The 23958-nt window shown below is 41.8% G+C and overlaps 1 protein-coding gene across 4 annotated transcripts in view; it reads right to left on the bottom strand.

Annotated features, from left to right (window-relative positions):
- The window catches only part of FLNA (filamin A), a 157567-nt gene that overhangs the window by 18579 nt on the left and 115030 nt on the right, over window positions 1-23958 (bottom strand). The window contains exons 10-38 of one of the 4 annotated variants that reach the window (XM_077479047.1): window positions 23493-23630; window positions 22454-22580; window positions 22175-22311; window positions 21363-21556; window positions 21037-21150; window positions 20805-20948; window positions 18796-18919; window positions 18287-18447; window positions 18064-18154; window positions 17816-17985; window positions 17618-17735; window positions 16688-16950; window positions 14078-14675; window positions 13822-13995; window positions 13462-13624; window positions 13223-13383; window positions 11316-11486; window positions 11095-11218; window positions 10667-10823; window positions 10370-10559; window positions 9808-9831; window positions 7162-7409; window positions 5747-5836; window positions 3534-3636; window positions 3310-3450; window positions 2359-2487; window positions 2104-2277; window positions 677-838; window positions 165-368 (exon numbers count right to left, since the gene is read on the bottom strand). In XM_077479047.1, coding sequence (XP_077335173.1) covers window positions 165-368; window positions 677-838; window positions 2104-2277; window positions 2359-2487; window positions 3310-3450; window positions 3534-3636; window positions 5747-5836; window positions 7162-7409; window positions 9808-9831; window positions 10370-10559; window positions 10667-10823; window positions 11095-11218; window positions 11316-11486; window positions 13223-13383; window positions 13462-13624; window positions 13822-13995; window positions 14078-14675; window positions 16688-16950; window positions 17618-17735; window positions 17816-17985; window positions 18064-18154; window positions 18287-18447; window positions 18796-18919; window positions 20805-20948; window positions 21037-21150; window positions 21363-21556; window positions 22175-22311; window positions 22454-22580; window positions 23493-23630 — 4794 coding nt within the window. The remainder of the gene's footprint in view (window positions 1-164; window positions 369-676; window positions 839-2103; window positions 2278-2358; window positions 2488-3309; window positions 3451-3533; window positions 3637-5746; window positions 5837-7161; window positions 7410-9807; window positions 9832-10369; window positions 10560-10666; window positions 10824-11094; window positions 11219-11315; window positions 11487-13222; window positions 13384-13461; window positions 13625-13821; window positions 13996-14077; window positions 14676-16687; window positions 16951-17617; window positions 17736-17815; window positions 17986-18063; window positions 18155-18286; window positions 18448-18795; window positions 18920-20804; window positions 20949-21036; window positions 21151-21362; window positions 21557-22174; window positions 22312-22453; window positions 22581-23492; window positions 23631-23958) is intronic. The other 3 variants (XM_077479048.1, XM_077479049.1, XM_077479050.1) reach the window with 3 other exon arrangements.

Raw genomic sequence — 23958 nt, forward strand, 5'->3', positions numbered from 1 at the left:
ATACTGCATATTGGCTGCTAAACTTACAAGTGACACATGTGAAAACGTTTATTTAGCAGATCCCACTCAGTTAAAAGTGGAATACTGCTTTTCAATTGCACTCAAATTCTTTAGGGATTAAAAAGGTACAGAATAAGATACTGAAGTGACAAGTCTACCCTCACCTGCTTCTCTTGTGTCAATGATGAACTCTGCTGGTTCAAACGTCCGCCCTTCAGTCAGACCCTGGCCAGAGACCACCACCCGACTGGCATCACCAATCTCCGACTGGCTGATCATCACAGTGATGGGACTATTGGGGATATGCTGCCCATGCTTCTTAATGCTGACTATGTGCTCGCCAGTCTCCTTGGGCACAAATGAGATACCTGCAGGAGAGAATAGAAAAGACCATTTAAAAAGCTGTTGTCCATGACAGTATCCCATTTAATGTACTGCTGCTATAGACTATAAAGCCATCATAATGCTATATGTTTAATATGGACTCTGAAAAAGCAGAGCCCCAAAAAAAGTCTGAGGGTGTTGCTCAGATCACACCAAGCCATTCCAGTTCTTATGCAGCAGGATTACATTTTGATGCAAGTAGATGTTACAGAAGAAACATCAGGAAGACGAAACGTTGGGCTTACATCTTTAATGCATGCATTTGCCAAGGTCAACAAAACGTGGGTCTCACCTATGTGTCCATTGCGGAGTCTCTTGAGTAGACAAGGCTCTTCTCTGCCGGAGGGAGAAGTCACTGTGGCCGTTAGCTGGCTCAAATCAGTTTCTGTGATGTTCAGAGGGATATCAGCGGTAGACCCAACTTTCAGCTGAGACATGCGCATGGTGTCATCACCTGTGAAATCATACAAAGGTTACTTAAAATACAGAACATGCTAAGCATCTGAAAGCACACATAGTGTACATTGTCAAAATGTCTGGAAATCTTAAAACCTCTTGTGCTACTGAAAGCAGACATTCAGAGTCCATTTTCCTTAACCATTCCAGATCATAGCCACTGCACACCATTATATCCCATCCAGCTCATTGATGTCTTACTTTACTGGCAACAGGTCCCTGACTTATCAGGTCTGCAGTTTCAATATATTTTCACTTGCTTGCTTAAATCCCTCCCATCCCAAGTGTCACCAGTGCCTAATGAGATGGTGATTGGACTTTGTTCAATTGTAAAATACATTTAATACCCAGTACTAGCTTAGTGTAGACCAGTGGTCTCCAAACTGTGGCCCTGGGGCAGGATGCAGCGCTTTACTTGCTTTTATCCAGCCCCTGAAGCACTTTTCCCGCCACTGACACCAATATGGCATAATTCCATTAATATATATATATATATATATATATATATATATATATATATATATATATATATATATATATATATATATATATATATATATATATATATATATATATATATATAGCACAGTCTCAATACAAACCCCCCCCAAAATATGAAAGGTTGGCCATGGTTAACTCCCACTGGGCACAGTCCTGCCTAGTGATAGAATAGTAAACTAGCCCTTTGGAAAGTTTGGTGAGCCCTGGTGCTGATCTTCAGCCTGAATTACGTGTTGCCTTACATCTACCCCTCCGCTGCACAAATCAGGTTTGTTCTCTCCTCCTCCCCTCCCCCCCCCCTTCCCCCGTAGCCTCACCAAAGAAACAGGACTAATCAGGGGCAGGCTAGAAGCGGATCTATTCTGAAGTGGTGTGGACAGAGTGAAGATCCGCTTTAAACTAAAAAGTGGTTTAAGATTGAAAGTTCCTGTTTCAGGCACCTCGTGTTACAGGGCGGCAAGACTGTCCAACTGTACTCATGCCTTGTCACTGACTTTCAATGGAGACAATCAGCTGTTTAATGCCTTATGACCACTCGTCACCATCAGAAAACCCACCCAGTATGGTAAAAAGTTAGCTAAAAGAATTATATTGCCGATTAAATTCATCATGTTAGGGTTTCTACCTCTAGAGATGGCATTCCCATTTATTCCTGCTAAGCTGCAGTCCTTTCATCTGTTTTATCCTGTACTGATGTTCTGAATCGATAGTTATCCTGGAGAAAGCACTTGTATTCTGTGCCCGATTATAGGAGGAACTCACCAGTGATTTTGGCAACAAATGGACTGCCAGGAATATGCTTGTTGTTGTACTTGACAAGGATGTTGTAGTCTCCCGGAAGTACAGGAAGATAGGACACACTACATGTACCATCTTGGTTATCTGTACAGCTGATCTCCGCTTTAGAAGGACCTTCAATGGCCAGTGAAAGGCCACCTAAAAATGACAAAGTAGTCAGGTTAATGCAGAAGATTTAGGTTAGAATTTGGTTCTTTACACAACCATGCACCTACTCACCTTCACCAGCATCCTTAGTGTTCACTGTAAATACAGCAGGTTTATTCACTGTGCCATGAATCAATCCTGGGCCATAGGCAGTGACATGGCCACTGTTGACATAATCCACATAAAACTGCAATGGGCTTCCTGGAATCAAAATTATCTATTAAAATGCAACCGAAGGCAGCATGTTGATATACATGCCAGCAAACCCCATGAGAGTTCCTAATGCGTTATACATAAAAAGATGTACCTCTAGAAAATAAAACTTAACCATAACGCCCACTACACAGTCCTGACATACTGGGAGCTGCATCAGCATGTCATTTCCAAGATCTCAGCTAGCTGCTGCCTGACTTACATCTCCCATAATTCAGTATGGCACACTCATACAGCCATGTTTGTTGATTACCCTATGGGCAGGGCATAAATACATCTAGAATTTGAAAGCCAAGGACTTGACGTTAATGCTAGTAACACTCATAGCCTTGTGTCAAATATGGGCTATAGATCCAGCTCTACAGTGTGATCTTTAGGTGACAGGAGGTTTTGGAGCCCTGCTGGGATCATCTAGACGAGATACCAGAAGAAATGGGAATACCAAGAAGAATGTCCCCATTAAAAAGGTGAATTTTTGCTTTAATCTTAGTACACAGTGATTAAAGTGCATCCACACAGTCTTTGTGGCTAGAGTAGGGAAGACTTAGAAACCTGGTCAGTTTATTACAGGCTGTAAACCCCCCATTATGACCATTTTCAGTAGGTATGAAAGAAATGGGAAAATCTAAAGTCTGATTCATAAGAATAAGGGAAATCTTCCATGTGTCATCTGTTCAGTGGCAACCCCCAGGCTCTATAGTTTGAAAACTTCAGTAAACACATCTGACCTCTTGGGCTACTGCCTGCAACCTACTGATTGCTTTGACAACGGTCTGCAACCCATCATCCCAACAAATAGGTTTAACCTACCTGGGATGTGAAGGCCATCATACTTTATGTCCATCTCATGAAGGCCAGCTTCAGTAGGAGCATATCTTACAGTGACCGTTCCATCTTTGTTGTCAGTGATATCAGGCTTTGCCACCTTCCCAGAGGGCATGCGGACTTCACCTACATCAAAACACAAGAAGCTTTAAATATATGTTTAATAGGCAACATGTACAGGGAAGCACATTGCTGGAATATACTTATACCTGTGATCTCCCCTTTCTTAATGGTAAAAGGAATAACCAGATCAAAAGGCCTTAGCCCTGCAACATCCAGTCCATTCACACCCATAACAGGGCGGTCTGTAGCCTAAACAAAAGAAGAACACCATTCAGAATTCTGAATAGGGACAGGGCACAAAAGATGAAGAGGACATGCCATCATGGAGACAAAGAAAACCGAACTCTGATGCTGGTTCACGCAAACTGCTATACCAATTAATGCTGGGTAAAGTATATCCAACAAAAAAACATCTGCAGTAAATATTAAATCGACACTCAGCTTCGCAATTGTGGGTAGAGAACACCCCCTGAACACTTTATACTATTTCTCCAGGTGGAGAAGAGGAGATTTATTCCCATGATGCAGTAGTGCTTGTCCCCAATCACTAGCCCTCAGCAACATCATTACTGAATAGACGATTACTGCTCCCTCTTCACACTGACCATATTTGGCGAGGAAGTTGTGATGGGCTAACAGCAGCAAAAAGGAGCAAGGACCAGCGTGCTCTTTAAGTAGACTGTCTCGGCACTGAATTGTCATCTTCCAAGGATACATTCAAGTAACCATATTGGGGGTCTTTGTGAGTGCCTATTATATTATTTACATAGGCAACCAATTTTACCTTCACTTGAAATCGAAGGCTGGCTTATAAACTAGCAGTGCAGCTACCCAAACAGATTTGGGCTTCGAAAGCAAGGGCCAAACCTGACTAGAATAGATGCCAAACTAAACTTTTTTTTATGCAACACCATCTTAACTGGTCAATTCTTGTGGGTCAACAGTGGGTAGTCTGGAAGCTGAAGGGTTCAGCTGCTGCAGCCAAGTTTCACACTTTCTCCAGTAAGGCCTACAATGAACACTCACTGCTTTAGCTGAACCCTGGGATGAGTTTTTCTGATAAACATAGCTCATCATACATGGAGGTCTATTTAGTCAACAAAAGTCAGTTTAAAAACCAGCAACAAAGTTTGGTCAGAAACTGATAAAACATAATACGGAAGTCTTTGCAGTTAGTTTATCCAAAAGAAAACTTGGCAAACCTGGAAACATGAATTCTGCAAGAGACCATTAGGACATCACTGAACACATGGAAAATTGATGAAACGAACAAGGTAATAAAAAAATAGAGGTAAATGCCTTCCAGCCACCCACACGAGATGGCTGGCTGGAAATCTGACAGACGGGAGGACTTAATGGGAAGGAGATGTTGGTAGCAAGAAAAGGATGTGAAGATATGGACATCTGGAATAAATAGAGCGGACAGAAGTATGATCCCAGCAACATACCACCCCCCCTTCCCAAAATTTTAAGGTCGACGGAGACTGACGGACCTCTGGGACATTGGGAGCAAGGGATGAAACTCTGGAATTTGTCTGGTGTTTGCCACAGCAGAAGCACAGCTGAAGAGAAAGCATTACCGCTAAACTACCCCACTAACTTAGATCTACTACCAGCCCTACAAATAAGGCAGAGTGAGGTCTTGCGTAGACATCCAAGCAGCTCTGCTTGGGTAGGAGGCAACCAACCCATTAGGACAATAAACTAGATTGCCAATTTTTTTCACTGACCTGGACACAGTTTCCAAGCAGAGCTGTCTGGAAATTGGTATTTGCAGTATCTGCAGTATATGCACAAGGCATCTTAGAGTAGTTTGAGCAATGATGGCACATGCAAAAAAAAAAAAAAAAAGCCACAAACCAGTGCAAACATACATTTCAGCAGCCGTCCTGGTAGAGAAACATTAGCTCTGTTCTATTACAATGAACCATTTGGGTGGCTGGTAATTTGTAAACAGACTTAAACTACCCCAAAATTTTAAGAACGCCATCCGAAACAAAGTTTGGCAACTTGGGTATAAAATTTGTACTCCATTCCGATTTCCTTTTGCCTACCTCCTGCACTTAATTATGGCATATGGGCCTTTTAATATCAGGAATCTGTACTGAATATAGAGAGTAGCAAGTGAAGGAGTGCAAATAAAAATCACAATGGAGAAAATGAAAAACTTCACCTAGGGTTGCACCCTATAAAACTACGCTCGGATGAAGCTCTCAATGCCAAATGAGTGAAGATGAGCAGAGCAGAGGGTAGCTAGTGTGCATGAGTGCAAAATTCCAGAATTTCTTCCCCATCTCAAAGTGCTCCAAGTTTTTTTTAATCTCCATAAATGATACAGTTACTGTTAAAGGATGGGTACCCAGGGTTGCTGCATGCCCGGGTATGCGTAAGTTGGGGGTAACTGCTGCTGAACCATCTGCTGAGGCATCATTTGCTCGCCGTCCAGAGCCTGCGTTGGGGAGGTGTAGAGCACATGTTAGTTTGAGTCATACTGTACAACTTGGAGAGCAAGACACGAAGCTGGCATAAAAGACCTATGGAACAGTTTAGGAAAAATAAAAACTTAACAGTTCTAGACATGCCTTACACACAGACCTTTTGAACATTGGAGAAAAAAAACAAAAAAACAAACAAACCCATCTTAAAGCATAACTAATTGCAACACCTTGTTCTAGTTTTGGATACAAGTGGAGAGGGATTTAAACACGGTTTATTGCAATCTGTGCCTCTGTTAGAGCTTCTCCCTCTGTCTTGTTACCATTCTAAAATGTGAAAGAATCTCAATTTTTGGGTTGTCTCCAGAAAAAGTAATAGAGGGGAAATCTTTTAATGGAGAAATCTCCCCAACAGGACACAGATGACAACGTCATCCAAAAATGTATATTCTCCCTCTAGATCTACATAATAGGAGCTTTTTTAAGACTGCTGTAAGGTTTTACCAAGCACGTTTCTGCTGCCTCTGCCTAAAGTGTATTTACACTTTTAAAAAGACCTCGCTATTTTTTTTTTTGCGTTTTCATTGACGCAGCATATCGTATTTTAGTTTGTAGAGGTTTGACAGACTGGATCCATTTCTAAACCAGTCCAACATGAGTCTCCACATATAGGACAAGGACTGAAAGTTTCCCTTAACATACAATAAAGGCAAGCTTCTATTAGGACAGAGTCTGATATGGGATAGGCCAGCACAATACAGACTGGGTGAATTATGGCAACAACTTTCAAATCCTCAAAAACAAACAAACCACCCATTAGTAGGTTTTTTCAATGCTGGAATTGCCTGGAGAGTATAAACCCTTCAATTTTTATGCTGTGAATGAGAACAAAGCTAAATTGCATATTATCCCAGTTTGGCTACAAAATTGGAAATAAGCCAAGGCACTAAAGGGGCCCCCCCCATTGCCTTTTATGGTATCCAACTCTGCACAGCAGAGGTGGACTGCACGAGTTCCTTATAGGAATACAGAGTGACAGAAGCAGAAATTTATAAAGCTTTTTGTGGAAGATAGTTAACTTGGGTTTTATGGTTCTAGGCTAAAACAGATCAAAACAAGCATCCTCAAGTAATTTTACTTTTATAAAGACCAAGCCTGAAACTATTAGCACATGGTCATAATTAAACAACCTCTGCATGGAATTTACAGTGACGCTATTGAGACAGGTATTTTTTCTGTTATAGCCATCAAATATGAGACCAAATGGAGAAGCTAGCCAAACTTTTGTAAATGGTGAACAGAATTACTGAAAGGTCATCACTGCATGCTGCTCACTTACCGTAACCTGGAAAGGGCTGTTTGGGATGTGTTCCCCTCCAAAGCGCACACAGATCACATATTTGCCAGGCTGAGGAGCAGTGTAGAAAATGTCAAAGGTTCCGTCTTCATTTTCTACTACATCCACATCTACCTCAGTGCCGTCTGGTGTGCACACAGTACATGTCACTTTACCCTTGCCAGCTGCCTTGGCATCAACTGTAATTACAGTCTCCTCGCCAATCTGGATTGTGGGTCCAATGCCGGCACCTAAGTAGAACCAAGATAAAAGGGAAAGGGGGGGGGGGGGGGTTGAGGCAAGAGGAATTTAAGTCAGGTTGTAGAAAGAACAGCATTTGTAAAATCATGCAGGAACTAAACCCATCAGCATTCGCAGCCAGGTACCCCCCCGTTCTCATGGGAGGTTCAGTTTTCAGGAAATATTTATGCAAAAAAAATATCACATGAAGTAGTCTATCAAAGTCCTCAATGTATAAACCTAGGAAAGTCTAGGCCAATAAAAGTATTTTTAAGCTCTGCACATATTTGTAGGTCAACATCCAAGAGAACCTAATTGAAATACTGTGCTGAACCCTAGAGATGCAAGATTTGGGTATTCATCTATGAATTGCTGAAAACATTGGTTACAGGATGCCCTCTAAACAGCTCATCAGGAGAACACATTAAGACAGACCTTTGCACATTTTAAACATGTGTTATTAAGGAAGCTTGTCAGTCACATAGTATCGTCAGGAAGTTGCAAAAACGCATAGTTTCTTTAAACAAAAAAGTTCAAGTTTAGGAGGTGGAAGATGTGACCTTATGGTGACAGAGGATGTGTGCCAAAAGACCCAAGCAATAAGTCAAAAATTTACAGGACAGCTTTGTTTCCTGAAAGGCTCTGGGATATTTTGTTACAAAAAATTGGCCATTTTTTGCTAGATGTTGCTCTTTGAGGGGGGAATAAAACCAAGCTATACTCAACTATGAATGTAACCAAAACTATTCTTTGAAGCAAACTTTTATTTTTATTTTTTAAATGCACATTGACCTTTAGACGTTGCAACCAATTCTATATATTTTGGGTTAACTACACTCTTCATTGAGCATTAGTAATCCTAGAGTCCTATTAACAGGGTTTCTACAAAAGTGAATTGACCAACATTTTCAAAACCAGTGAAGTTAGCAACAATTTCCTGAAGAACTGATTTTCCATAAGAACAGCCAAAAGAAAGTGAAAAAGGGTGCAGAGCCAGGTGGAATTAGAGTTGCAATTGAGGTTCTGAAGAGGGTTGAAACAGATGAGCCATACAAAAGCAGGCATGCAACAGCAAACGTTATCAGAAATACTGAACCCCACCCAGATGCATGTTACACAGTTCAGATGGTTAGAGTGTGGTCCAAGTAACTGGTTCCATGACAATGCAGAACACTACAAGTCATCGATTTAGTATTAACAGTATGGTCAAGGTGACGACATCTAGTACATTTCTGAACGCTTATACATTTATAACAAATAAAACGTCCATTGATCTGTGAGGAACGTTAAGTTACATTTGTCTACAGCATTAGCATGCTGCACTTTCCTATATCTGACCGCCAAATTCAAGGCAGACCTTTAAGACCATGATTTCTTTATTATAAAAACTGAATCCAGTCACTTTTCCCACACTTCTTATCCACAGACCTGTACTGGGCCAATCTCATCTAATTGAAAGCAAAAAAATGTGCATGCCCATCCACACTATACAATGACCTTAATACACAAACAGGATTATTATAGCTGTAAGTATAACATAGGCTGGCTGGACTGGGAATACAAAGGATTTCCCTACTCTAATCATACATAACTGTACAAGTTAAGGCACATTGAGGGAACTGCACCTTTTAAACTTTAACAGTGTTACAAATACATTTAAATCATTGCAACACCATTCCTACAATGAAAAGCCTAAAATGTTCCCAGTCCATTTACTCAACTACATACTAGACTGGGTTGTACACAGCTGTTATATAGCCAGGGTTCTTCTAGGAAAGAACCTTAAACCAATGAATACATTTGCTTAAGAAGTGGTTCAAGAAAACCACATGTGAGAACTGGCAATGCAGATTGCCAGTGTAAATTAGGCTTACTACTTGTATAGGCAGAGCAACTTTCAGAAAAGTTGCACATTTGACTAGTACGACACTACAATTCTAGTCATGATCCACCAGGTTGTGTCCCATGTCTTTTCTAAGTTGGAAGCACTCCAAGTGAATTGCATTTAAGCATAGTCTCTAAAAAGTAGGAATTTTCCTTCAAACTACCAACGTAGCTAAAATTTGAATGAGTTAAATAATAGTACCGCTGACCAGCATTTAAATATCCAGGGCTCCATTTTGCATTAGTCTTATTGGGCTGGACAAGACAAAGCATCACAACAGAAGAGGCCATGAAACCAACAGCTAACTCCCCATCTAAAACATATGTTAGATTCAAAACAGAAAGCGCCGATTTACAGCAAGAGAACCCAATCCCGTTATGCAACAGCTGTTAACACCCAGATTATCGCATTTTATTACCAGACAGACCAGCAATATGATCCATTTAGATCTGAGCAGTAAAATGCTTCCAATTTTAAAGGAAAAATGGACAGTAGAGATCAGTCAAGACCAGCAAGCTGCTTACCTAGCCCGTGACCTCCGATTGACACTGAGGTGAAAGGGCAAAGAGCAAGGAAAGGACATGTGAGACAAGGTGACAATGTGAGGGTAAAGTGCATAACAAAATAAACAGCACAGATAAAATGTTCATCATGACATGTTATGCGATAAACCGTGTGCAGCGTGTGTACGTAAAAAGCGTGTGAGGAGAGCAAACGGTCTTACAGGCATTCCACATTATACTCTGTGCTACGTAACAGCTCAAAACATGTTCTAGGGGCTAGAACACTGATCATAGGTAAACAATGGAAAGCATTGTCAGCATATCTTCATATTGCAAAACTGCAGCACTTTAATGACCCAAATGTATATACTGCCAATGCTGCCATTTGTCCATGCTTTCACCATGCAAGGCCCAATTTTCCTATTATGACCAGTGCTGACTAGTAAAGCCTTTAAGCTTCAGAAAAGCTTTAATAATCACAAGGTAACAGGTCTTCTATTGCATGTATAAAATCAGCAAAGGTGGTATATTCACGGGCAAACTGAAAATTGAAGGACAAAGGCCAACTTGGGCTGTTCCCTACCTGTCACTGTGCATTTGCTGGCATCTCCCGTTGGCACAGCACGAATACGGTAAGGAGAGTATGGGATCTCATCGCCTCCATATTTGATGAGAATAGTGTACCGTCCAGTCATATCTGGCACATAGGACACTGTATAGGTGCCATCTTGGTTGTCACGGATTGTAGCCTTCTTTGGTTTGCCTTCAGGATCCTGAGATCAAGTTGAAAATAACCCATTTTGTAGCAAATCAGAGAAATGGTATACAAGACCAAAATCTACAGCACGATTGACAAATTTACTAGTTATAGTTTACTTACAGTGATCTGTACAGCAAGGAGACCTTCACCAGCATCCTTGGCATCAATGGTAAATTCTACAGGCAAACTGGCTGGCACACCAGTAGTGTTTAATCCTGGTCCACTGGCTTTCACCTTGCTGGCATCATGAGTAGGCAACACCTTCACTTTAAATGGGCTGTGACAAAATTGGTGGGAGTTAAAGTACTGCTTAAACGCTACACAAGTAAAACAACAATATCGCATAAGGATTCATTTATAGGCATCATCTTAGTGAGGAAAGCAAGAATTTTTTCCCAGAAAATTACATTACAAAGGCCCTTTATACCAGTGTAAAATGTATCTATTGGCGTGAACATGTCATAACCTTTGTCCAAAAATTACTTTGTCTGACCCAAGCTGCAGTTGCAAAGACTATAGCCTACCAGCCAAAGGGTAGCATAACTGACCTGCGTGGCACCTCGTCATCACCATACAGCACAGCAATGTTGTATGGCCCTTCACGGCTAGGCACATAGTTGACAGTCTGCGTTCTATCACCATTATCTACAACCTCCACTGGTTCCACAAGACCTATGAAAAGCAGAACAGGGTCTTAAAATTACTTCATTATATAAAAGTAGAAAAAAATTACAAGGTAGAGAAGAGACAAATGGATTCTAAAATTTACCCTTTGGTCCTTGCACTTTAACTTGCAGTGGAGCAACACCAGCTTTGCTTGTGTCAACTGTGAAGGATTGTGGGACATTCGCTCTGACAAGCCCCGGGCTCAATCCTGGACCAGAACACTTCACTTTGCTGCTATCAACAACATCAGTAACTGGAACCTTGAAGGGACTTCCTGTAGAGTCAGGTCACAAGTTGTAAACAAAGTGGCAACATCTGCCACTGAATGCTGAGTGGTTTATATAATCTACTACTAAAATGTTTGCAATGTGTTGTATACAGTTGTGCTAATAAGTTTACATAGCCTGGCAGAATGTCATTTCTTGGCCACTTTTTAGCCAATATGCTAAACTTTTCACTCATGGCTAGTGTTTGGCTGAAGCCATTTAACTGTGCTTACCCTTTATCATAATAACAGAAACTACCCAAATGAACATGATCACACCCCAGTTCTTAATACAGTGTATTGCCCCCTTTATCAAAAACAGCTTGCAGTCTTCTCAGATGGTAAAGCTGCCCATTCCTCTTGGCAAAAAGCATCCAGTTCCTGTAAATTCTTGGGCCGTCTCGCATGAACTGCACGTTTGAGATCTTCGCATAGTGGCTCAATGATAGTGAGGTCATAAAAACAGAGGGCCACTCCAAAACCTTCACTTTATCCTGCTGTAGCCAATGACAGGTCAACTTGGCCTTGTGCTTTGGATCATTGTCATGTTGGAATGTCCAAGTACGTCCCATGTGCAGCTTCCTGGCCAATGAATGCAAATGTTCCTCCAGGATTTGATGAAATACTGCATTCATCTTGCCATCAATTTTGACCTAATTTCCTGTGCCTTCATAACCCACACATGCGCAAAACCTCAGCGATCCACGTTTCACAGTACCAATGGTGTACCTTTCATCATAGGCCTTATTGACTCCTCTCGAAATGTACCATTTAAGGTAGTGGCCAAAAAGCTACATTTTGGACTCATCACTCCAAATGACTGTGCCAAAAGGCTTGGAAGCTTGTCTGTGCCGTTTGCTGTATTGTGTCATTTTGTGGCATTTCCGCAGTAACTACTTTCTTCTGGCGACTCGATCATTCAGCCCCATCTATCATGCATCCAGATTGCTTTCTCCCTACTGAAGCACGACGTAGGACGCATATTGCATTTATCATGCAGCCCACTTATTGTGCATCTTGAAACAGCCACACGACATGTTTTCAGAGAGTTCTGTATGCCCCCTAAAGTTATTCGTGGGTTTTTCTTTGCATTACCAATAGTTTTCCTGGCAGTTGTGGCTGAAATTTTAGTTCAAACTAAACCACTGTCAGGGAGACCAACAGAACCCCTCATTGTCCACTTCTTGATTAGAGTTTGAACACTGATTGGCACTCAATTCTTTTGATATTATAGATCCCTTTCCTGTTTTATACAGTTCAACTACCTTTACCAACAGGATTCTTTCACTTTTTGCTTCCCCATGACTCAGAATCCAGAAACGTCAGTGCAGCACTGGATGAAAAATGCAAGGTTCTATCAGGGGTCAAGAAACTCCTTGACCTTTTATACACACTAATTACAAGCAAACAGATCACAGGTAAGGATGGTTACCTTTGATAGCCAAACACCTTTATGTCAACTTGTGTGCATGTTATCAGGCCAAAATCACCAGGTTATGTAAAGTTTTGATCAGGGTCTTTTGGGGAGTTTGTCAGCATTAGGATAAAAAAAAAAAAAAAAAAAAAAAAAAAAGTGTAAACAGTTGATTGATAATAAATGGCTTCAGCCAAACACTAATCATGAGTGAAAAATGTTTTATTATGCATAGTCTCTGAAAAATGGCCAAGAAATCAAATTCTGCCAGGGTATGCAAACTTTTGAGCACACACACTCCCAACAATGTTCAAGTTTTCCAACTACTTACCAGGAACCTGGTGACCACCATAGGTGACATTTAAACTGTAAGTGCCTGGCTCATATGGAATGTATTCCACGGAACAACTGCCATCCTTGTTATCTGTGCAGGACATCTTTGCTTCAGATGGACCTTCAACAGCCAGTCCAAGTCCACCAGTGCCAGCTCCCCTATAGAAGAATTTTAGTTTAAAGCTTTCCAAATAGAAAATACAATATCCATAAACCATTTTATAAATTCTTGATCACCTTGTTTCAACTGTAAACTTGTTGGGCTTGTTTGTTGTTCCATTCTGAATGCCAGGGCCATGAACTCTCACCCTGCTTGGATCACAACCTTCTGTTACCGGGACTCTGAAAGGGCTGTTTGGTGTGGGATTTCCATCGTAAGTGACATCTACAGAATGAACACCTAGAAAAGAAGCCATATAATTTTATGTGACCATGTGCAGTTGTACGGTTCATTTTAACTACCAAGTTCATCTTCACCACCACTACCCCATCTGAAGAAAGCTTTGGAAATGGTCTTGTGCATCAATGGCAATACTTTTATATATATATATATATATATATATATATATATATATATATATATATAAAAACCCTTACCTTCTTCATAAGGAGTATATTCCACCTTGTAAGTACCATCACCATTGTCCTGAACATAAGCCTCAGTGAAGTTACCGGAAGGATTAGACACTCTTGTTTTAACATGTGGCCCTCCAGCTTTAGACAGGGCTCGAGCATCCACATTAAAGTCTGTAGTGGCTTCTCTGAAAACACCTGTAAAAAAGGTCAGAGGTAATGACATTGGTAGACCAATACCTAGACAAACCGCTTTCCATTTCATCACTCAGTACCACACCTTTTCCTTCAACTCCTGGTCCATAGACTTTAACGCCAGATGTGTCAACTGCTGGTTTAACTTGCAATTTGCTGGGAAAATTTGGCACCATCTGTCCTCCATACTTGATGGTAATAGTGTAAATGCCTGGGTATAATGGGATGTATGTGATGGTGTATGTGCCATCTCCGTTGTCCTGGATATGAACCTCTGCCTGCATTCCAGTGTCCGAGATAATTTCAATCGTCAACTCAGCACTTCCAGCATTAGAGCAGTCCACATTGAATGTGCCAGCTTCCCCAACCTGAGCTTGTTCTAGACCTGGGCCAGAACATGTCACCTTGGTAGGGTCAAAGCAAGGCTCAATCTTTGCCTTAAAAGGAGAGCCAGGAATGTGTTTATCAGCAAAGAGAATATTGATGTTGTAATCGCCATGCTGTGTTGGCAGATAGTTGACTGAACATGTTCCATCACCATTGTCAAGACATTCTATCTTCGCTTCACAAGGACCTTCTACTGTCAAGCCAAGACCTCCCTGGCCAGCTCCTTTAGTATCAATTGTGAATGGGGCAGGGGCACCAACATTGCCTCCTTTCAATCCAGGGCCAAAAGCCTTCACCTAGAGGGGGGGAAAACCAAACTGGTAAGATACCATAAACACTATAGCTATGCAGACTTTACAACTATTCAGACAAGTTTTTATTTTTTTTGCAAATCTTTTTATTGAGATTTAGACAGTAAACAGCAAGCAAACCAACAAAAAAAAAAAAAACACAGTGGTCACGACTAGAGTTACAGGCGTGGCGTATACAGAGTTTAAATATAAGACAGTTTGGTATATACAAAATATGTCGGAGAGTCTATGGCACCTCAACGGCCACAGAGAGCTGTCTCCATGTGCAGCAGGACAGCTTGGAGCTAAAACATGCTACTCAGATATACGACATTTTCACTGGTGCAGATTCCTATTTATTATCGGAAGAGAACGTGTTAAGTAGGCTGCGGGTGAGAGGCTGTGGAGGCGTCTGCCAGCCAGTTGGACCAGACCTTGTCATATTTTTGCGGGCACCCTTTATTAACATAGCAGTCTTTGTAAAGAGGCAGGCTGCCGTTGAGCAATTTTTTCCACAGGGATAGAGGAGGAGGAGTTGGCTTACGCCAGCTGAGGGCTATGGCTTTGCAGGCGTAGAAGAGAAGTAGCCCAACCAGGGTGCGCTGCGCCACAGTGGGAATTACATGATCAGGCCCAGTATGCCAATTTCTTTGGAGGGCGTCGGAGCGATATGGAGGTGACCTGGGTTATGACCCTTAGTATCTCCTTCCAATAGTCGACAATGGCTGGGCAGGTCCAAAAATATGAGTGAAGTCCCCCGGTATTGTCCCACAACGCCAACACCCTGGGGGGGAGGCGGGGTTCATTTTGTGCAATCTGTATGGGGTGAAATATGCTCTGTGGACCATCTTAAACTGTATTAGCCGATCTCTCAGGGAGACCAGGGATCTGAAAGGGAAGTTCCACATGTCATCCCAATCATCATTATCAAAGGTGGGAATGTCGCGCACCCATTTGTCTCTGAGTTTTCCCAAGGTAGGGAGGGAGGTCGTTATAAAATGGGAGTAAAGTTTCGAGGTGGGCTTATTTTCACATCTGGACTTGAGGAGGTCCTCCAGTGTGGATTGGACAACCTGGGGGGCGGGGGGGGGGGGGGGGGAGAACTGGCATCTGAAGGCATGGGAGAGTTGTAGATACCTAAAAAAATAGCTCTGCGGGACGTTGAAATCAGAAATCAACTTGGGGAGTGGAGCCAGCGATTGGTCAGAAATTTGGTCCACTGTTTTAATGTTGAACTTAGTCCAAGCATGGGGTTCAGGTAGTTTGTAAAACTGCTCCAGGGTGGGGTTCAACCACAAGGGGGCAGCTGGAGAAAGTGCATTGGTAGGGTATTTTTCAATTTTAAGTCCTGCCCCCCATGCACGTAACGTGGTGCGCATGGAGGGGGTCAGCGGGTATGGGGCTTTTGGACCACAATAAAGTAAAAATTTCAGCGCTTCCAGTGACTTCACCGCCGCCTCAACCAAGGAGGCAGGGTTTGTCCTATCAGGAGTGAGCCACCAAGCCACAGTAACTAGCTGGGTGGCTAGAAAATTTTTGTACAGGTCAGGGCACGCCAGTCCTCACTGGGAGGATGGACGCGTAAGTGTTGACCATCCATACCTGGGGGACTGGTTTCCCCAGATAAAGGAGGTAAAGAGGCTATGCAGTCGGGAGAAAGGATTTAGGAATCCATTGTGGAGATTGCCGAAGTAGGTAGATAAATTTGGGTAGGATTTTCATTTTTATCAGGTTTATCCGCCCTAGCAATGATGGGGGTAGTGATTCCCATGCCTTCATTCAGACAAGTTTACACATTAAAAGTCAATGCTGTAGAAAGGGCCTAAAAATTATAAAAGCAATTACTAAATTTGTATACGTTTAACATGTACATATTAGCAGCTGGCCAGTTCAAAGCTGTTCAAAAGCATAACAGCCATGACCCTTTAATATAGAGGTCTATTAAGAGACCATAACTAATTTCTAGTTACTGCTTCGCTTTTAGAAAAAGAAAAAAAAAAAAAAGTTTGAGTACTTACCTTTGAAGGGTTGGTTGGTGGAACTGCCTCTACAGGGAATGGGCTGCCAGGAACTGGAACTCCATCATAGGTCACATCAACCTCATAAGGTCCTTCCTCTCGAGGTATAAACTTGACAGTACTATTGTCTGGGCTCAGGCCAGGCTCCACTTTGCAAGGAACAGACTTGTTAGATGGGCCTGTGATCTTAGTAGCCACTTTGCCTTGCCCACCAGCACCTTTGGATTTCACTGTAAACTCTTGGTCCTTTCCAACTTCCACCTCTGAAGATGAAACATATGGGTCAAATCCAGACAGTCATCTTATAGCATTTGTTCCACTCCAACATGGAATTGCAGGTGAATAAAAAAAAAACCCACACAACTTAGAATTTCATGATTTTTAAGTTCCAAATACAAGTGCTAAGAAAATGGGGGGGGGGGGAGCGCCCCCCCCCCCCCAAAAAAAAACTCTTCGCAGTTACCAAAAATACAGAAAGTGTTACAAGTGTCCAATGAGATACAAGTGAGTAGTTACAGCAGAGGGAGACATGCTCAAGCAACATGGTTGACATCCATTTATGCAGTATTTATACAATTTCTGATATGTCACTGGACACTTGGGAAATCATGTTATCTTTTGTGACAAACTTGTTTGTAATATTTTGGAAGTCTTTACATAAATCTTGGGCCTTTTCTTTTCTGCATGCTAGAAACCACCTCTCGACACTTTTTGCTTAAACATTATCTAGGGGTTTAATGTGGGATAATAGTCTTTCCCTGACCCCCCCCTTTTGTTGTTCTATCAGGTTTCACCCCCATGTCATCCCAATCTGACAGGTTAGCTGGTGTGTAAGGCATGCTTGTAACATAATGGGTTCAGAAAGTAAATAAGCGTTCTTGACATTTAAACCAATCTATGCAAGTTAAACGCTGAAAACAAGATACATACTGTCTCCAAGTCCAGAAACCTTGATTTTGCTGAGGTCCAGAGTTGGAGCAATGCCAACAGGGAATGGGCTCTTTGGAATGTGATCCCCACCGTAAGTAACATTTACTCCTAAATTACCCTGATAAAAACAAAAAAACTCGTGTTATGTTAAGTAAAAAGAGCAAGAAAAAAAAAAAAAAATTGCTACAATCCATTTACCTGTTGTACTGGAGTGTACTTCACAGTATAAGAGTTGTCAAGGTTATCAATGATGTCAAAGTCCTTCACAGCATCACCCTTGGCTGGCCCAGTAAAATTTACATCTAGTTTGGCTTTGCCAGCTGCCTTTGTGTTAACAGTGAAGTGAGTGGGCTTTCCAATTTCCACACCTAAAGATACACAATTGTTACATTAAAATCTTTTAACAAATATGAACAAAAGCATGCCTCACCATCATTTGCACTCACCACTCTTGTTCAAGCCAGGTCCATCAGCCTTCACTTTGCTGGCATCATGGGATGGATCAACTTTAATGCGAATGGGACTTGTAGGAGTGGCCTTAAGGAAAAGCAGTTAAAATTACTTTGACATTTGGCAAACCAAACCACAATAGCCAATTAACCTTAAAAAGGTCACAATGTAGTGTACAGTCCATTAATTTTAAGCTTAAAATGCAATGGAACAAGTTACCTGGCCAGCAAACAGAACCATGATTGTGTAGCTTCCAGCTCCTGGTGGAGTATACTTCACTGTGAAAGTGTCATTATCATTCCTGATGATGTCAAAGTCTATATCAGCTTCTGCTGGTCCTACTACTCCAGGAGCGCATTTTATACCAATGCTGACATCCCCTGAAGAGATATAGAAAAGCAGCAAGTTAGTACTGAGATATATTGGGGCTAGCTCATAAGGACTTTGTACAAGTTTGAACATAATGCAGGTATGTATAGGCAGTGCTTTAAAACCAGCGGCAAGTACCTGATATTAATATTGCAGGCTTTTGCAATCCCCTGTAAAAAAAAATTTTTTGTAAAAAAGAAGGGGCAGCATAAGGAGCCCATAAGTGCTGATTTTTTTTAATTTTTTTTAATTTTTTTTTAAACACCCACACACAAAGCACATTTTCTAAATAAGCCAGAGCGCCAACATCTTAGCCTGTAAAGCAAATCCTAAACTAGATCAGTGCTTCAATTGCTCACCTTGACCAGCTTCTGTGCAGTCCACAGTAAAATATGTGGGCTCATGTGCTTTCAAACCAGTCTTTGCCACACCAGGTCCGTAAACTTTCACTTTGTTAGGATGGCTGCCAGCACCAACGGTCATCTAGAAGAGAGATCAAGTACTCTTTAGTTAACATAGGGCTACTTAACACTAGCGATTTTATTGCTGGCCACAAGTCACTAGCAACAAGATAAAAAAACATGCTTTTCCTGTGGTGCATTCCTTTACCTGAACATCTAAATTTGGCAACTTAGTGGCAAATGGAGGTAGAATATTAGTAAAAAGTTACACATTTGAGGGCCAACATTCACACATCATATATTCTAAGACAGCTGGGGAGTCAACAGCAGAGAGCTGGGTGTTCTGGCAGATCAAAGACCTAATGGCATGCAATGCCAAGTTGCAGTTTCAAAAGCGAGCCAAATACTTTGTATTAACCTCCCTAGCGGTAATCCCGAGTCTGGCTCGGGTTGGGATTTTACAAACACAAGCGGTAACCCTGAGCCAGACTCTGGGATCGCATCGCTGGATACAGGGAGGACACGGAGAAGTTACTTACCTTGTCCCCTGGATCCAGCGATGTCCTCCACTCGATTCACACAGTGCCGAATGCCGCCGAGCTCCGTTCCCTGCGACGTTACGGCGCACGGGAGCGGAGATCGGCGCCAAATTCAAAAAGGTTAAAGTACACAAAACACACAGCACTGTAATCTTACAAATTACAGTACTGTCTAAAAAAATACACACCCCCTTTGTCCCTAATGGTCTGTCCAGTGCCCTGCATGCACTTTTATATTATAAATACTGTTTTTTTTTCTGCCTGGAATTTGGAGATTGTCCATAGCAACCAGAAAGTGTCCCTGTTTCAGTGTTTTAGGATTTGATTATTGAATAATTTTTATTATTTATATTATAAACTTTATCATACCCGGGATGTCTGCTAGACTCTGGTTTGAACAGATTTAAGAGATTTATTCCTAAGAATTACAGGACTACAATATAAAACGCCAAATTTCCATGCAAAATAATTGTACCGCTTTCAGCGCCTAAAACCAGAATGAATCATACCGCCAGGGAGGTTGAGGTATGGACTGCAGAGACAGACATTTTGATCCTGTACAAATTAGCAAGACGTCATATGGAATATGAAGTTCTGTTTTTGGCACCAGTTCTCAAAAAAGATATGGGGGAACTGGAGAAAGTGCAGAGGGGCAAAGAAGGGCAACCAAACTGATAAGAGAATAAATGCAGTTCCTCATAGCGGAGCTCCTCCATGTCCCTTAAGAGGAGATGAGGTGTGGTGGTTGGGGGGGGGGGGGTGTTGATCAACGTGTATTAAGACACAATTAGTCCAGATAGTGAATTTGGTGGAGTTATTCACTTTCAGGTCATTACAGGAAGAAAAGGAGGTGCTTTTTATGGCTGGAGGAAAAGATGTAATCTCCAAATACAGAAAGGGTTCTTCCCAGCAAGCTGTGAAAATGTGGAATAGACACCCTCAAGAACTGGTTATGGGCAGCTCCATAAGTAAAAAAAAATAAAGCCTGGACACATTCCTAAATTAATGAATTATAACTGGATATTAACCTGTTTAGAGGCAACACCAGGGGTAGCTGATCCAGAGAATATTCAATTGCCTCCCAGGGTGTTGAACTAAATGGACTGGCATCCGTTCAACCTCATCTGCTTCATAGTTGCAGTTAGAGGCTGGTTCGACAGCACTTAACCAGTAAGGGAGGGTCTCATTTGAGAGCTGCGGGTGTATGGTTTATTCTACCACTGGCAAGGCACCACGAGCTGGAGAAATTCCAGCAGGAAAAGCCCATTTTTAGGCATTAGCTTTTATGACACCTGGACGATTTCAAATCCAGTAAAGGTTCCAGTAGTCCAATTCAAAACAGTGGAGCATGGCAACGTTACACCAACCAAGTTCAACCTAACAAGTCTGGCTTCTGAGAGACTATCCGCAGAGCATAGCCTGACTTACCCTGAAGGGGCTGTTTGGAATATTGACTCCTCCCCAGGATATCACAGCAGTGTGCTTCAATGGTTTCTTTGGAATGTAACTGCAGCTGTAAGTTCCATTGCCATTATCCTTTGTGGTGACCTCAACTGGGTTTCCTTCAGAATCCTGAGGGGAACAAAAAATAAAAACTCCCATTATGAAACACTTGAGGTTGTCTCCACAACTTTAAACAGTGCTTCTAAAAATCACTTACTTGCACAGACGCTTTGAGTGGAGCCTTGCCTCCATGTTTGGCATCAACTGTAAATTCAGCTGGTTTGTTAATAGCCAATCCTGTCTTCTCCAACCCAGGTCCATAGGCTTTCACCTTTGACAAGGATACCAAGTTTAGTTAGGTTTCTGAAGATTTAAAGACTCCCTCAGAAAGGGAAATCCAAAGAGCTAGCCAAATATGCAAATGGAACCGTTTAGCATTTTTGGGTGAGGTTTAAATCTTTGGGGGAAAGGGTTGGTTAAAAACGCAGGGCATCTACACATCAAATCCATCCATCCACCCCGCCCCCCCCCAACAATGCTTACCTTCTCTGGATAGAAGTCTTTGGGCGCAGGTTTAATTTCTGCCATGTAGGGGCTCAGTTTTATATCTTCGTTGTTACACAAAACATGTACAGCATATTCTCCAGCCTCCAGTGGCCAGTAACGAACATCACATGAGCCATCTCCTTTGTCATCACACTCAATCTTGGCTTGAGATGGTCCTTCCACAGAAAATCCTATTACGATAGAATAGGTTGACATGTTTTTAATTTTAACACAACAGCAACCACAAATCAGTTTATAATATTAGGTTAGGTCAAGAAAACACACTGCAAGACATCTCAGCAGCCATAGTTTACTTCAAAGCCTTTGTTTTGCAGTCAATGATCTGAATGGCTGCAGCGACCTGTTGCATTAGCTCTTTGCAACCATGCAGACAGATGTTCAAAAGGAATGAAGACAACGGATTGACAGCCAGGTAGTTAAAATTTTGGCTGCCATTGCCAACCACTGAATTTACTTAGCACAAACCTTTAAATCTGTCTGGTTAAAAATATGGGAAATTCCACTATTGAACTGCCTGACAGTACATGCTGCAAAGCAATCAAGGAATCTTGGTTCTGAAACATGAACCTTCAGGTCAGAAATGGCAACTACCCATGTCTTGACAGATCCTTTGACTAAACAGAAGCAATGTGCAGTTATATTGTACATCACAACCAGACTTTACATTTCTGAAAGGACCACGTAGCACTTATTGGGCTGACTATTACACTTACAGGTTAAAACATTAGGTCTGAGCAGGATGCAATCCACTTTGCTTTCTAGTTTGTCCACCTGGGATAGGGACTCACCTAAAGTACCAACATCATCACCAATGGCTTCAACCACAAAGTCTGCAGATTTTCCAACAACTCCTCCTTCCAGACCAGGACCCCATGCACGTACTTTTTGGTGCCCACATTCTGTGCCAACCTTCACCTCAAATGGACTAAAGGCAAAAAGAAAAAGAAACATGTAAAATTCAGAACAGTCATTTATGAGGATCACAATTTTATGTTTCTGGCTTGTACCAGGGACTTGAAATCTCTAGTACGTTAAAAAAATAAAAAAAATAAAAAAAAAAGGCTCACCTTCTTGGGATGTGCTGTCCTCCCCATGTAATTGTAACAGTGTAATTTCCAGGCGTGCTTGGATAGTACTCAAAGGCATAGACCCCATCACCCAGATCCTTTTGTTTAACACGTTCTTCAGTTCCCTCTGCAGATAACAGAATTATAAGCATTTAATTAAGGAAATTTGCTAAGCCACCAACAAAGCGTGGTATAAAAGTAAAAAAAATATATTTAGGATGGCAAAGCATATATTTCACCCCAATGCTTTTAGGAATTCAGGTGTGATGGAAGGTAAATTTTAGATAGCTGCAATTCCCATATTACAAATGTGCTTCCCATTAGTCTGCAAGAAAAGTCCTGGAAAAGGGAGGGGTTGATATGAAATGTGCTTATCCCAATTAGATAAACCACCAAGAATTTTTACTAGATTTAAAACTTAGCCACCCACCCCCCCCCCCCCCCCCCCCCAAAAAAAACAAAACACAACTACCCCTTTAGGCCATACTAATTCTTCAAGCAGATACAAAATAGAATACATCTAGTCAACAGATCAGGGTTGTCCAACTCCATTTAAATCATGGACCACATCACTGGGCCTCAAAGGGCACCATGTTAGGTACAGTGATCAAGGAGTTACAAAAAACAGGGTTTAGGGGTGCAATGTGCAACTCCACCTCCCAAAGCTTCCTTGCAACCAGCATGTTACACAGTCAACATGCTGGTTTGCTGCAGCAATGTAGGGGCACAGCTGGCAGTGTGGAACACAGGTATCAGACACTACCAGAAGCGTGCCGTTGTAAAGATTTTTTGCACTGTTTTGCTCAGAAAGGGAGAAAATTCTGCCATGGAATTTAAACTTGGCTGTTGCTCTGCTTTATAAACACTGAATTGTAGACTCCTTTTACCATTCTACAGAAGTACTGTATATAGTAATGTGCAGAATAAGTACAATTTAATGACAAAATGAATGAGATACCACAAAAATTACTTTAAAACAGCTCACTAAACAAAAAAAGAAACAAGGAAGAAACGGCCATTAGATGGCAACATTACTCACTTGGTCCCTTGATTACCACTTTAAGTTCTCCACTTCCTGCTCCTTTGGTGTAGACCTTGAAGTCGGCAGTCTCCTTCACGCGTACACCCTTTGGCTGCAAGCCACGGCCCACAGCACGACAGGCAGTGGGGTTCGAAGCTACACAAGAAACCAAGAACGGTACATATTTCCACAACAGCAAAATCTTCAGATGTCACAAAATCAAAACCATCCATACAAAATGCATGCTTCTGTGTAATCACCTTTTTAGCAATACTACCATCATGATCTGACTAGACCTTGGACATAAGTTACGGCAACCAAAAGTCCCACAAAAGGACTTCAATTCTGTTGGAAAGGCAACTGTCCAGACCACGAGTCCAGACCCCCTCACCCAGCTAGTGGAGCAAAGATCATTGATGGTATCTTTTTTACAGTGTTCATGAATCACCCCCTTGGACTAATCTGCAGGGTCAGTTTTTTGTTG

The sequence above is a fragment of the Lithobates pipiens genome, unplaced genomic scaffold (assembly GCF_037356315.1).
Source record: "Lithobates pipiens isolate NorthernLeopardFrog02 unplaced genomic scaffold, aLitPip1_a1.2 Scaffold_1, whole genome shotgun sequence".
Lineage (NCBI taxonomy): Eukaryota > Metazoa > Chordata > Amphibia > Anura > Ranidae > Lithobates > Lithobates pipiens.